At 51.2% G+C, this 14108-nt stretch overlaps 5 protein-coding genes across 5 annotated transcripts; 2 read left to right on the top strand and 3 right to left on the bottom strand.

Annotated features, from left to right (window-relative positions):
* Positions 1 to 1064: 1064 nt before the first annotated feature.
* On the bottom strand, positions 1065 to 3846 carry SNOG_12889 (hypothetical protein; the record flags this gene model as incomplete). Its single annotated transcript, XM_001803053.1, has 3 exons — positions 1065 to 3597; positions 3648 to 3734; positions 3785 to 3846. 3 exons carry the CDS (start codon positions 3844 to 3846, stop codon positions 1065 to 1067), a joined length of 2682 nt encoding a protein of 893 aa, XP_001803105.1.
* A 613-nt stretch (positions 3847 to 4459) lies between these two features.
* On the top strand, positions 4460 to 5834 carry SNOG_12888 (hypothetical protein; the record flags this gene model as incomplete). Its single annotated transcript, XM_001803052.1, has 4 exons — positions 4460 to 4724; positions 4774 to 5183; positions 5250 to 5598; positions 5647 to 5834. The coding sequence occupies 4 exons, from the start codon at positions 4460 to 4462 to the stop codon at positions 5832 to 5834; spliced, it is 1212 nt and encodes a 403-aa protein (XP_001803104.1).
* Positions 5835 to 6118: 284 nt separating this feature from the next.
* On the bottom strand, positions 6119 to 6348 carry SNOG_12887 (hypothetical protein; the record flags this gene model as incomplete). The annotated part of the gene is made up of 2 exons (XM_001803051.1): positions 6119 to 6237; positions 6309 to 6348. 2 exons carry the CDS (start codon positions 6346 to 6348, stop codon positions 6119 to 6121), a joined length of 159 nt encoding a protein of 52 aa, XP_001803103.1.
* Positions 6349 to 8312: 1964 nt separating this feature from the next.
* SNOG_12886 (hypothetical protein) lies at positions 8313 to 10402 on the top strand (the record flags this gene model as incomplete). Its single annotated transcript, XM_001803050.1, has 3 exons — positions 8313 to 8510; positions 8603 to 9178; positions 9261 to 10402. 3 exons carry the CDS (start codon positions 8313 to 8315, stop codon positions 9297 to 9299), a joined length of 813 nt encoding a protein of 270 aa, XP_001803102.1. The 3' UTR covers positions 9300 to 10402.
* Positions 10403 to 12096: 1694 nt separating this feature from the next.
* On the bottom strand, positions 12097 to 12387 carry SNOG_12885 (hypothetical protein; the record flags this gene model as incomplete). The annotated part of the gene is made up of 1 exon (XM_001803049.1): positions 12097 to 12387. One exon carries the CDS (start codon positions 12385 to 12387, stop codon positions 12097 to 12099), a length of 291 nt encoding a protein of 96 aa, XP_001803101.1.
* Positions 12388 to 14108: the final 1721 nt, after the last annotated feature.

Here is a 14108-nt window from a genome sequence, read left to right as displayed (position 1 = left end):
ACGACTTCGTTCTCACAAAAGACCTACACATGCCCTATATATCCTAGACACGAGGTCTAGCCGAGACATGCGATAGTGCTCAATACTCTAGGCGAAGAAAAGAGCAGAGCAGACATTCGTCTGTTTTGCGCAGATTTTGTGATCTCACAATTGCAAAGAGTGAGTTATAGACGACGCGGAGCACGTCACCAGAGAAGACTTTATACCCCAAAGCTTGGCTGACTGAGACATTTGCTGAGATGTTGTAGTTTTGGTAGATGGGAGAAGGCAGGAAGAGCATGAAACTGTCGATTTCTGCGTTTTTTTTACACTAGGCAAGTTACCGAACACATATTGTAGGCTATCACGCCTGTCGTTGAGCAGGGCTTTATACACCAGATTCCAGGCGGGCGGGGACATTCCATCCACGTCGGCGCTGTTTTGGTGGAAAGAGCAGCATAGAAGTAGACATAACAGATTTCTGATCCCTTTTTCGTCTCCAGTTGTAATGGGGAAGTGTATCATACAAGACCCTCAAGATCTGAAATCCTGGAAGACTTTATACTCCCACCCTCAGCCTCGCCACCACATCGATGGTCCAGCACATTGGTTGATCCCATCCCGATATCCAACAGCACCAAAAGAATTCTCCAGACATAGCTCCGCGTATTCTGACTTTCGGTCTGCCCATTATTGGCAGGCCTATGGCCCTTTTGGCGGAAGAGCGATATCTGCTAAGCTGCACGGGGGTTTTGAGTGAGAAATACTGGATGGGCTTTGATTGGGCGGTCATAACAAGGCGGCGGGTATGTTTTTGGACGGAGTTGCAGAGAAGTGGACATGAATCCGCTCAATTCTATTTTTCTTCTGGCACAATGAGGGAGAACATGGGTCTAGAAATATTGTGTCTTGTTTTGGGCGAGGAGAAGAGCACCACTTATGGTGCTGTCGTCGCTGTAATTTTGGAGTGCACAAGAAAAGCAATGGCATTCGACTAGAGAAGGAGGAAGTCGGGAAAAGCGTGGTACTTATATTGGCCTCGCTAGCATCCGAACAGACCTGACTAAGCTCACATGGCTCATCATCTACTTCCGCCAATAAGTCTGCACAAACTCATGTGCCCAATCAATAACACCCGCTTTCCAATCGCCCATACTCTCCTCGATCAGTCTCTCGAACAGCACTTCCGCTTCACCTTCACTACGTCCCAGCCACATGCGCTCCCTGACCTTGCCCACACTCCCTTCTCTCTCAACTTTGATATCCGGGATATTCGCGCCCTGCATAAGCGCAAATAAATTGAGCAGCAAATTACTCGACTTGCGCAGGGTACTCCACGCCGTAAACGCATAGCTCTTAAACGCCAGATAATTCGGATGCTGGGCGCCTCCCATGCCTTCAATCATTTCGCGACAGAGTTTCATTTGCGGCGCGAAGGGCTTGGGGTCGCGGCCGAGGATGTAGCCGAAGTCGACGTGGAAGAAGCGGCCGTCGGGCGCGAGGAGCAGGTTGTCGAGATGCCGGTCGCCGACACCGAGGAGGTATGTGATGACGCAGTAGCCGGCGCACGACTTGATGTATGTGTCCATTGCTTCTTTGCGGACACCTAGAGGGGCGGAGTCGTCGGGGTTGTTGGCGCGCAGATAGGCGAGGAGAGAGCCTTTGTGCTTTTGACATGCGGCTGCAATGGACATGGATGGGACAAATTGGAATGCGCCGGCGGATGTGGAGGTGGCGAGGATGCGGTATGGTGTCAGTTTGAGGTCGAGGTTCTCTTTGCGGAGCAGGCGGTCCATGAGCGTGATGATCTGGATGACGAGCTGATCTTGTCGGAGGTCATCGCCCGTCTTGAAGATGATGGGGTATTTGTTGTCTGTCGTGGTCTTGAAATTGAGGACCATGGGCAGGAGGGAGGACTTGAGAACGTTGCATTCATCAGTGATACCAGTAATGTACACGGATGGATCGAGAGGAAGTGGTAGCGGTTCGAAATTGGCGAGCTCATTCTTGGGATCTGAGATGGCCTTCTTGAGGCGCGCGAGCTTCGTCGAACGATCACCACCACCAAATCTGACATCCTTCGAGATCTTCGCAAGGACAGTGAGTAGCTCGCCTTGTCTGCGGAATGTGTTACGCGTTTCAACCCCTTCTGGAGTCTTTTCGAGTTCGACCATGAAGTCATATTCAACTTTGGCGAACAAGTCGCGATGCTCGGGTTCCTGGTCGGTACTGAAGTCGCTGATCTCGACCATCAGGTACCAGTGGAAGAAGTTGCCGAGAGCGAAGCTGTTCGCTGCGCGAGTGATCAGGAAGCGCGCCAACGACGAGTCATCGCCCTCTCCTGGAGCTTCGTATTTGAGTGCTTGTACCAGTTGAAGCAGGTACAGCTGCAACTCCTCATCATCCGCTTTCTTCAGTCGCTCGACAGCGTAGCTTCGCACCACCGGGTGATCGAAGTGTGGCCCAAGCAGCTCGAGCGCATCATCGACATCGATCTCAGCCCACTTGTCAAGTAATGGTGCCGCTTGGCGTGCTTCACGCGGGTTCTTCCAGTTGACGCACTTCACAAACTTGGTCAAAGCTCGCTTGTCACGGAGCAAGAAGTATCGGAACTTCCAGATGTCATCTCTTTCGTGTGACGTGATCTCCTCGAGCGGACCCTTGGCCATCAGCAGGTTCAGTTTGTCTCGGACGTGTACGTTGGGTTTCCTGTCTCGATCTAGGGAATCTGTCTGCTGACTGCGCATAAGCTCCCGGTGTTTGTCTTCAGCCGGATTCACTCGTCGTCCAATCTCGGGATCGTAAATCTTGATGAGGCGTCCTGCGTCTGCATCGCCGTAGCCAACTCCATCAATGTCTATATCAGGCCCAAAGGAGACCTCGGGCGGCGGACGTAACCGAACATCAGCCTCAACCGGCAGTCTCAGATCTGAGACAGGCGGCGGAGGATACTCGACATCAGTGAAAACGACAGCGTGGTCGAAGCGCGGGAACTCAATCTCGAGGTAGAAGAGCTCCTGCTCATCTTCGCCCCCAGCGTCGCCATCTGTCTTGCTCTGGCGATTCAATGCTGTTGCCTCAGCCTTCAGAGCTTCATTGCGTATCTTCATCATCTTTTTATAGACTAGTCCATCGAGCCAGGTGTTGGTCGGCAGGTCGCCCATTTCCTGCTTCTTCAGCAGCTCTTCAAGGCGTTGCATTTCTGCCACTTGCTCGTCTACCGTGTCTTCAGCCATCTGAGCTTTGCGACTCCTCCTCGCTTGCGGTAACATCCACGGCGTGGTGGTGTCTGCCAGGCCATTTGCTGCCTTGAAGCGGTGTATCCGACACCGCTGTCGTCCCTTCTGCAGGGTGTTGTGCTTGTCGAAGAGAGGTATGGTGGTACCGCCAAAGGGTACTGCGTGTAGGTTGGAGTCTGTATCTTCGGCGGGCGACAGGTCCCACACAGTGATATTAAGCTGCGCAGAAGCTGGGAGGTTCGAGTACGTGACAGGCAGCTGCAACCACTCGTTCCAAATGCGTGCATTCTTGAACGACTTGTAGGCGGTCTGCACGGGTACGGTGAGAGGCTTGCTGTCGGCCCATATTTGCGCCGTGACGTAGAGCTCAAAGTGTGGGCTGTTGTCACATCAGCACAAACTCTCTCACCTCTAGCAAACTCCACTCACTTGGTGATGGAAGCTCGGTGCCTCAGATCAGGGCGTTTCAGCAGAACTGAGTAGGGCACGGGCTTTTGGGTGCCATCGAGCCGATCTCTATCACGCTTCAGCATGTACACATCCCGTGACCCTGATGGTGTTCCTACATTCTGACATGTACGTTGAGCTCGGTCAAGTCAAGCGACGTCGCGAAGTTGAAGGCTTCCATCGTGAGCGGTGGGGAAGCTGTGTCCTATTGCATGCCATGGATGCACGTCATCAGTGTGGTGGACAGAATGTCAAACAGCTCTGTACGAAATGTCCAGATGCGTTCACATGTCCCATCACGCGGGGTGGATGGGCCAGACGCCCAAGCTCCCTCTACGGAGAGGGCAGGGGTACGCGGGGGAGCGTGCACACGTGATTGCTGCTTGGCTTACGATATCACCGGGCGTCGCGCCTGCCTCAGGCACAAAGTCGCGCTAACAACGGCGCGAATTGTGGGCAACCGCGTCCAGGAACGACCACCACTCCCCCACATCACAACACAACACCACGCTCGCTACCGCATTATCGTTTCTCCTTGCTCGCGACGAGTCGCCATGGCGCGTCTGAACACGCATCTGTCTGCGACGCCACAGCAAACACGCTCGTCAACCGTCGATTCGCTCTATCGTGACCCCTCCGCTGCGCCACGGAACGAAAGTAATGCGCGAACATCGTCGTATTCGGTCCTGAGTCCCTCCACGTCTATGAACTCAGACAAAGAGAACGACGAACCTCAATCACGAGAAAATACCCCGCGACCAGCGAAGAGGGGTCTCCGGGGCGCGTCAGCAAGGATGCCTACGCCAGACACAGGGTCGACAGGTTCAGGCACCGGAAATAAGCGAAGGAGGACTGGACGGCACAGCAGCACTGGAGTTGATGTTTTCCAAGATGGGTCGGAAGAGGAAGACGACGACGATGACCCAGAGGAGGATCCCACACCTACGATGCCTGAAGAGGATGAGGAAGGGGACCTGCGTTTCTACAATCCAAACCAAGATCCCGAGAAACGAAGACGCTTGCGCGCGACATTGCGCGATCATTCGCGCATGGTAGAAGGTGCGTAGGAGACTATTGGGCATGATGGCAGTGCTAACAATGTCCTCAGAAAACCGCGACGAAATGGTCAAACCGAACAATCTGCTTTTGGACGCCTTGAAGAAGCAAGACAGCATATTCGGGAAAGTGCGACAAACTGCTGATGCCGCGCTGGACTCTCGCTTCCTGGTCAATGCTAGCGAGCTTGCGGGAAAGAAGCTGAACAGCAGTCTGCAAGGCAATGCTGGCGTCGGCATTGATCTGGACCAGTTTGTGTCCAAGTGCATATTCTTCATGAAGTCTGGTGGCCACGCCGCAGACGACGAGGAAGCCCCGGCCGTGCCAGTTCCAGAGGACGAGGACGATGCGGGAGACGACGGGCTCGACTGGGCACTCCTTGGGAGACAGGCTTGCTTTCCATGCAATAAACGACCACCTACCATAAGTTTCCTGCTTGGACCACTGTCTGTAGAGAAGCGAGTGAGGTCTACACAGCGGAAAGCTCGATCACAACGACAGCCAGTTGGCCCAGCTACTCGACCACAGGAAATGAAGGAGGGTGACATGCAGCAATCCGAGAACTCAAACTTGTCGAATCTCGTCAAGAGTATAAACGTCCGGTTACGGAGTCACATCGAGAAGGTGGATGAGAAGGTCAGCGAGGAACTTTCCGAGATACCAGATGAGGAAGTACAAAACGAAGATGTCGCAGCAGCATCCAGACGCCACAGAGCGGCAGTCGCACCGAGCCAAGAATTGGCCGTTAGTCTTCTCGACTTCGCCATCAATCCACATGACTTCGGTCAGACAGTTGAGAACCTGTTCTACATCAGTTTCTTGGTGCGAGAGGGCAATGCAAAGATTATGAAGGATGAAGATGGATTGCCACTACTGAGTAAGTCACCTGTCGACCGCACAATTTGGCCTAGCTAACCCGACACAGTGCCTGCAAAAGCCCACGAAATGTCTGACGCACGAGAAGCCAACATCCAGAAGAACCAAGCCGTCCTCAGCATCGACTACACGACATGGAAGATGTTCATCCAAGCTTTCGACATCAAAGAGCCACTCATACCGCATCGCGAGAACGAAGAGGCCAACGTCGCGCCTGGAGGCTGGTATGCCGGATGAGCCACCACCGCTTGTACAATACTTGTTGTATGATGTACAAACACATCGCCATCGCCCGCCGCTTACCTTTCTGGCTCCGCGGAGCACACTTATCAATGTACGATATGACTTGACGACTTCGATTCTGGCGCAACGAACTAGGGTATGGCTTCGGCCCGTGGCTGGGAGGAAATTTTGCTGCATGGCGCTGGTTTACTATCTTCGTCTTTGATACCCAAGAATTTCATTTTTTGTTTTCGATTTCACGTGGCTGCTGGGGAGGCGCACACGCATATGATATCTCTCTACATGAATGGAACGCTGCCTTGTGAAGATGGCTTCTTGTGCACGTTTACGGTGTTCTGCTGGTGATCACCACCATCATTAACATCTCCAGCGCCGTGTTTCAACAGCACGACCCTCACTTTTTTTTAAGCATACCCACACTCCGTCATGGCCTGTGCTACTTTGCTTTTCCTCGCACTTGGAGTTTACTAACGTATGCAACGAAAGGCTCGTATCGCGTCTCGGACATTGTGTTGGTCCGCTTCGTTCTTCTTTCTCATGACGGACATTTCGTCCTGTTTTGGAACGCAGAAAAATTTTCATCGAGCATTTGGATGCGTGGAATTGAGATTCAGAGGGAGGCAGTCATGGGTCACTTCTGCAGCCTCTTCTAGTGGGAAGAGAGGTTTGGGGGTAGGTTGTGGAATGGAGATGTGGTGAGGACAGCGGGGGTTTATACGGAGCCGGAGGAGAGGGGAGAAAGACATTGCCCTCTAGGTTCTTGACTTTTGAACACCTGCCCCATTTAATCAGGTCGGTTGGAGGTTTTGGATATTCAGACGTGGAGTTTGATGATCGAGAGGAGTTGCAGATACTCGAGTGTTTTATAGCACTGCGCTCCGCGCATCTCTCCCGTAAGCATGCTGGGCTCCTGTTTGGGGTTTTCTTCCCGGCGGCATCATTTGATGTTTTATAAATCGTTTTTAGTGCCATGGTCTGCTCAGCCATCGAATCTCCTGGGGTAGGCCTTGGAGGAGCGGGAAAATCATGGTTTTGAGTTTTTTGGTCGGACAAAGAGACACGCAAAAGTCCGTTCATGTTTTTGGACAAGCTGCGCTCAGAGTATTTAATAAATGAAGGAGAGTATTGTGCAGGGAAGAAAGTTGAAGACAACCAGACGTCGCTCACCCTCCAGGTGGTCTTGGATCCGGGAGAAAAAGAAGTCATCGCAAAGTCCCATGTACATTTCTGGACGGAACGCACATGTGTGATAAGTGGTCGCAGGAAGCTGTGAGAGACCTTTCATATACGCCCAAAGCATCTGGACTGACAGAAAGCATGAACTAGTCATGGAGATTCTTTTGCTGTGCCTTCTTCTCCTAGCCAATTCGTCTTCGCCACATTCGCCGACAGATACAGACATAGGCTCACGACATGATCGTATGGACATCCGACTTTTGAGCATGCATGTTCGCGAGGTAGTTTTATTAAAGAAAACAAACATGTGGTCTTAGGTGTCTTCTTTTCTCGAAAAGATTAGGAAGAAGAAGATAAATTCGCCGTGCACCGATTTTTGAAATTGCAGAACTGTCAAGGATGGTATTCGAGAGTTGAAGGACAGGAGGCGAGGGGTTCATATAGTGATGGAAGCACGCCATAGAAGTAATTGAAAGAGGCATGTCGTGAAGTAGAGAATCGATGAGCACGGTAGCAAATTCATAGCCAGCCTTGGTCACGTTGCGGCGACAGAAGACACAAGAATTCTTTGAACGAGATCTTCTGGTCTTTTCAGAGAATGAATACGTAGGTCTACCATCTATACGAATTGAAGGTAGAGTCAGAAACGAAAGAAGTTGGCACAGCAAGAGGTCGTATCGTTGAACGACTCCAGGTACGAGTTAGTGCGAAAGCTCGTCCTAGGCGGGGTAGAAGCAGAGTGACACTGCCAAGCTGTTAGATTGGGACTAGTTGGGATGCTAGGATATGCTTCGAGGCTTGCGACCCGCCCTGGAACTTTGCTGGCAGTGATTGGGAGTAATTTACGAGCGAATTACTCGCCAGTCATTTTTAGCTGTGTACGTCACGCCGTAATTATACGAGTAGTGCATGCCAACACCAACAATATGAGCCGCGACCTTCCTCATCCGGTGCTGCAAGCGAACAGACCTAAGCCCCATACTGCAGGTGCTTGGTCCAAACAAGCTTCCTCGGTCAAGTCTTGTACACATTCGTATCCACCGAACCGTCCAGACAATCACAAACCAGGTTGCAGGGTGTCGGCGCCCGTTATCCTTCCTAAGTTTCGACCGATAGCAGACTTTTGATTCGGGTGAATTGCCACTTCTGATTGGTAGAGCATTGTTCAGGATGTGCGCCATGCAGATGTGCAAACGTTCTGTCCGGAGCACGACTGATCGTCCAGGTACATAAGGTAGAAGTCTCCGCATTCATAAATCTTCCGTCGTTCGTCCTCCGCAAGCATATTCAATCATCATGCTGGGAGCTTCAATCTTGCTTGCCGTGCTCGCGCCGGCGGTACTTGCCACACCTGTCGCGCGCTCGACCTATGCAGTGAAGGAGACGCATTATGTCCCTCGCAAGTGGGTGCAGAAGGGTCGTGCACCCAAGGACCAGATGCTCGCGCTCCAAATCGGTGTGAAGCAGGGCGATTTCGACGAGCTGGAGCGCCACCTATATGAAGGTATGTTGTGGAGCATGTAGTGTCACCACGGAGTCTAATCCGAAAGCCAGTGTCCGATCCGTACCATGTTCGTTATGGCCAGCATTTGAGCCCCGAGGAGGTCAATGCCCTCACCCAGCCTAAGGATGAGGCATTGGATGCTGTGCACGAGTGGCTTCTTTCCAATGGTATAAGAAACTTCGATTACAGTCCATCCAAGGACTGGATCAACATCCGGATCAGCATTGAGGATGCCGAGAAGCTGCTTGCGACCAAGTACTCGGTGTATGCTCACGAAGACGGCACAGAAATGTCCCGTGCTACGTCATGGTCGTTGCCGAGCCACCTTCACAAGCACATCGACACCATCCAGCCCACCACCTCTTTCATGCGCACCAGGGCCAATCTGCCTACTGTCAGCACAGCAACAAATCTGACTGAAGTGTACCAGCCTCCAGGTTATGTGACACCCACAGATCCGATCATCGCGAAAGCTTGCTCGATCAACGGAACCACTCCCACATGCTTCAAAACGCTCTACAAGACGCTCGGCTACGAGCAGAAGTCTTGTGGCGAAAACCAGATTGGCTTCAACAACTTCCTCAAAGAAGTACCCATCCGGCCAGACGCCAAACTCTTCCTAGAGCAATATGCACCAGAAGCCGTTAAGGGTGCTTACGACTACAAGTTCGTCAGCATCAACGGTGGTCCACAGCAAGACAACGGCTCCAGCCCTGCACAACTGGCTGCAGGAACAAACAAGGAGGCCAATCTCGATGTTCAGACCATTCTGGGCATGACCTACCCTATGCCTGTGACCGCATTTACTACCGGAGGCGAGCCACCACAAATCCCTGACTTGGCTGCTGGAGACCCACCTGGCAATGAGCCATACCTCGAGTGGGTGACATACGTCCTTAAGCAGAAAAGCCTTCCTCAGGTCATTAGCACTTCTTACGGTGACGACGAGCAGACCGTACCGGCCGAGTACGCCAAGCGTGTCTGTAACTCCTTCGCCCAACTCGGTGCTCGCGGCGTCAGTCTTCTCTTCTCCTCCGGTGATGGTGGTGCCGGCAACGCTGCAGGAGAGAACGCAACGGAATGTGTCTCCAATGACGGCAAGAACACCAAGAAATTCTTGCCCTCTTTCCCCGCCGGATGCCCGTACGTTACTACGGTTGGTGCAACTCAGGGTTTCCAGCCTGAAGTCGCTGCCTACAGGCCCGCGAAGAGCCTCGGTCCGGACAACAAACTCCACGGCTACTACGCTTCTGGCAGCGGATTCAGCGAGTACTTCTCCCGTCCCAGCTACCAAGATGATGCCGTCAAGGGCTACCTTAAGAAGATCGGCGACGAGCACAAGGGCTTGTACAACGCTGCCGGACGTGGGTACCCCGACATCTCCGCTCAGGGTCTCTACTTCGAGTTCGTCTGGAACTCAACCAACGGCGTCATTTCCGGAACCTCTGCATCATCGCCCCTCGCGGCATCTGTCATCGCGTTGGTCAACGATGCGCTTATCTCTGCCGGTAAGCCCACGCTTGGATTCTTGAACCCGTGGCTGTACAAGAAGGGCTACAAGGGTTTCACCGATGTGCTGAGCGGAGGCAATGGAGGATGTAACACCACCGGTTTCGCAGTCACGAAGGGTTGGGATGCAGTGACTGGATTCGGTACACCGATCTTCCCCGAGCTTGTCAAGTTGGCAAAGGGACATCACTAGGATAGATGTACTGGCATGATTCTTACTAAAAGAGAGTTTCAATATGGGAATCGTTATTCTCGTTTTGAAGATAGCTGTAGAATGTTTTCTGCGGTGAGAAAGATAGGGGCAGCATATTGAAGTTGATACAATGACTGAGCAGTCCTCAGCGCACGCATCAATCGAATGGTTCTCCTTTCTAAAGAAACAATTGAACAAGACATTGAATCCCATCCTTTCATTTTCGATAAAAGGGTCAAAACATAGGTCGGTTTCCGCGCTCTTTGAGATACACTGCCACAAGAAGAGGGTCATTGAGAAGAAGACGATAGCATCATCGTGAGGTTCATAGAGTGACTGAGCAGCCGCAAGTGTGCGCATGCAGGCTCATCATGGTATGTTGTAGGAAATCTCGAGCAAGAGATTATCTCGCTTCTTTTTGGTTTTCGAAGAACAGCCAGAACACATTAGACGATGACCTCAGCTTTTGTTCGAAGACTACAGGGAAGAAGGTAGTCGTACTGCTTCGCAGTTTATGTTGTGCTTAAACATTCCAACGTTCAACACGCACACATGAGTTCAAAGCATAACTTTTCAGCTCTCAGTGACGAAAGGCATGAGTCGAGCATAGATGCTTTTGTGACTCGCACCATTCTGCACACCAGGGTAGACATCCACGCAGACACCATGGCCATTAGAAAAAGATTGGACAGGAGCATTACCCGACTATGATTGAGAGAGTAGCAAACATGACGCTATTGAGCATTTGGGGTTTTGGACGAGGTGGACGAAGACGGCAAAGGGTGACAGAATCGCAGCCCGGGTTCATATATTCATGATGTGGCACATGGTTGGAGTGATTGATTCTAGAGACTTGATTGAGATTTTCGGTATTTCTCCGGAACCAGGCTTGCTCTTCGACGTTTTTCTTACTTCTGGTAGATGGACGGGTGGACTGCATGCGCGATCAATCACCAAAATGGCTACCAGAATTGTCAACAATCAAGCCAATCAAGCCACGCTAACTTGATCAAGTATGCGCTAGGCGATTAATCTTTGCTCGGCTTGATTGGCTTGATTGTTGACAAGTCTGATGGCTACTTCACAGATGTCCTGATAATTCTAGACAAGCTGGTGTTGACTATCACAGCAAACCTCGCGAGGATGAATGGAACCCCGCGATAATTGATGCCTACTTTCACACCGAGAAGAAAGGTTTTTGACACTGTTCTAACCGCTCAGGATATCGGACATGGATTGCACAGCACGTTCTTTTTCGGCAAAACTAAAAACGGCCATTACAGGTTGTAATGACATACGAGCTGACCATAGCTTCCATGTAACGGGCTTGTCACTTCATCCACAAGGATATAGTTTATTCCTGCAGGCTTGCTTGGAAGACAGTAGACGGATATGTGCCATGCGAACCTAGATGTCAGAATCTTTTAGATAAAATTGTAAATGTGAGACAGAATGCATTGGGTTGGTCAGAGACGCATCACCAGTCTTCAAAGCTGTGGCATCTGGCACGTTAGACCTTTGTAAGAGCGGCACCAGTACAAGAAACGGGATAGAAATTCAATCATTAGATTATTTACGGCCAATTCCCTCGAAATTCCCAGCAAAAGAATGAAACCCTCGGCGGGAACTTTGCCAAAACGTACGTTCCTCGGGGTGATGCTCAAAACACCATATTCATATAAAGTTTACTATAGCACGTTCTCCATATAGCTCCTGTGGAGCGGCGGATCAGCCAATTCCTAGACTAAGAAGAAGCGTCAGTACGGTTAAGGTTAATGTTAAGAAGCTAGGTTTTGAGCAGCATGGTGTCAGGACTTACATTCAGAGATAGTTCATTGACAGGCAATCATGATCCTTTAGGCTGCTGGGAACGACTAGGCCTCAGTAGGGGGAATGATGCCGCCGCCCCGGGGGTTGCGAGCCTTCAGACCGGGAGTAGGATCAGCGGGAGGAGGGTCAGCCCTTCCGGACTGGGCATCACGAGCCTTCAGACCAGGAGTGGGGTCAGCAGGAGGAGGGTCATCCCTTCCTGACTGGGCATCACGAGCCTCCACGAAGGGTGGGCTCTGAGCCTGGGGCTGGTCGATCCCGTCGATGATTATGCCACTGCCAGTCGCGGGACTTTCGAACTGGGCGTCACGAGTTCCCTGGGCCTCACGCTCCATCAAGCCGGTGAGATCCCTCGCCTGACCTGTTGGTGCTGAGGAGGCAGTAGAAGCCAAAACCCCAAGGGCGATGGTAATAGTCTCAATAAAACGCATAGTGACGACTGTGGTTCCAAGGTTAGGTTGGGCAAACGAATAAGTAGAGGATGGAGGAGTTGATAAGTGAAGTAGCAAAGTTGAATGGTTGTAATGGATCTGTCGTCCTGGAGAGACATTCCAAGTAGTTTATATACACCGTGTCTACACGCCAAGTGGTCTCCTGGTTGATTCTAGCCATCAGCTGTATTGTGTAATCTTGCCGCTGTCGCCGCTGTCGCCGAGCTATAGCATGCAGTTGGGGCTGAGTGAAACTGACGATGTTACTGAACTTGTCAGTCACGTACCTAAGAACTGTCCCCTGCTAGCGTTCGGCGAAGCTGGGGGGATTCACGGTCCAACATCAACGTGTCAAGCAGTTGCGGGTATCTTCTTATCAAAAAAAGATGAGTAAAATATCGTAAGAATGTTGAGTTTAGAAAAACCTTCAGACCTGACTGATCAGAACTTTCAGCTATTGATTGTCTGCTCTAAACAGGACACGACTGCGCATAAGGACACTCTGTAACGTATTGGGTCGAGATATTGACCTCAGCTAGATTCTTAGTATTGCAACCGTAAATACCAGGGTTGGAGCCAGCCTGGGTATGTCCTGATCAGTTCTCGAGCCAAGACTATCCTAGTCTCAGCCAACACTTCCCCCTAATCAACTGACTGCTACCATCTTAGGTGTACAACAGCATATGCTGGGGCTTTTGTCCATTATAGTATTCAAGGAACCCCCTGGTTTGGTTCTTGCACGCCAAGCACACGAGCAGTCGTTTGTGTGGTGAAAGTGTAGTCCAGATTATGCAATGTCATAGCTCCCACAGACAGCTCCTGGAGGCTCCGACTCGAGCTAGACAAGTGCCGACCCTTGTCACAGCTCTTGTCACGAATTCATTATGTCATATCGTACTCTAGCGGCCGTACGCTGCCAGAGAACGACACATGCCGGACAACTCCCGAGTTTTAGGCAACGTCCCTGTTTACAGGGTGGGCTTAGACAGTTTGCTTTGCAGAAACAGCTTGCGTGGCTGAAAGAGCTTAGGTATTCCTTCTCCTCCCTGTAAAGCATCGTAAGTCTAATCCTGTTGAACGTATAGGACCATTGAGTAAAAAAGTATTATCGAAGAAATACTTTTCAAGCTCGAACAGGACATCATTAGTATAGGAGTGCACACTTACAACTGAGATTTACTTCGTACTAACCAACTTACACATTGTTATGTCATTTCGTAAGATGTAACTGCAACCTTCCGGTTACCTTCAAAGCTATGAAAAACGGCCCGCAACAAAGTCGCGAGAAACGGACCGCTGCGGAAATACAAGAAACAGCTTGCATCGTAAAGGAATACGATCTGCGAACGCCAATGACCGAGTGTAGGAGCCGCAGCTGACAGTGCTCTCGATCGATTCTGCTTACTGCATGGATCGAGTAGCGGATCGCGCACTACCCGGCATTAGGAGCTACGGGTGTAGCCGCATGGGGTCTAGCGCAAGCACGTAAAGGGTGTGTGGAGAAGTATCAAAACGATGTTACTGTCTGTCGGCAATCAAGTTGTGTCCGGGGCAAGTCCCGGAATACGCGTGTGAAATTTCCCCGGATTCCGATTCCGAAGTAGTGTTGCTACTACCCATGACAC

This window comes from Parastagonospora nodorum, assembly GCF_000146915.1.
Source record: "Parastagonospora nodorum SN15 chromosome Unknown scaffold_24, whole genome shotgun sequence".
NCBI lineage: Eukaryota > Fungi > Ascomycota > Dothideomycetes > Pleosporales > Phaeosphaeriaceae > Parastagonospora > Parastagonospora nodorum.
The sequence above is the reverse complement of the archived record's forward strand: the minus strand, read 5'-3'. Positions and strand labels throughout refer to the sequence as shown.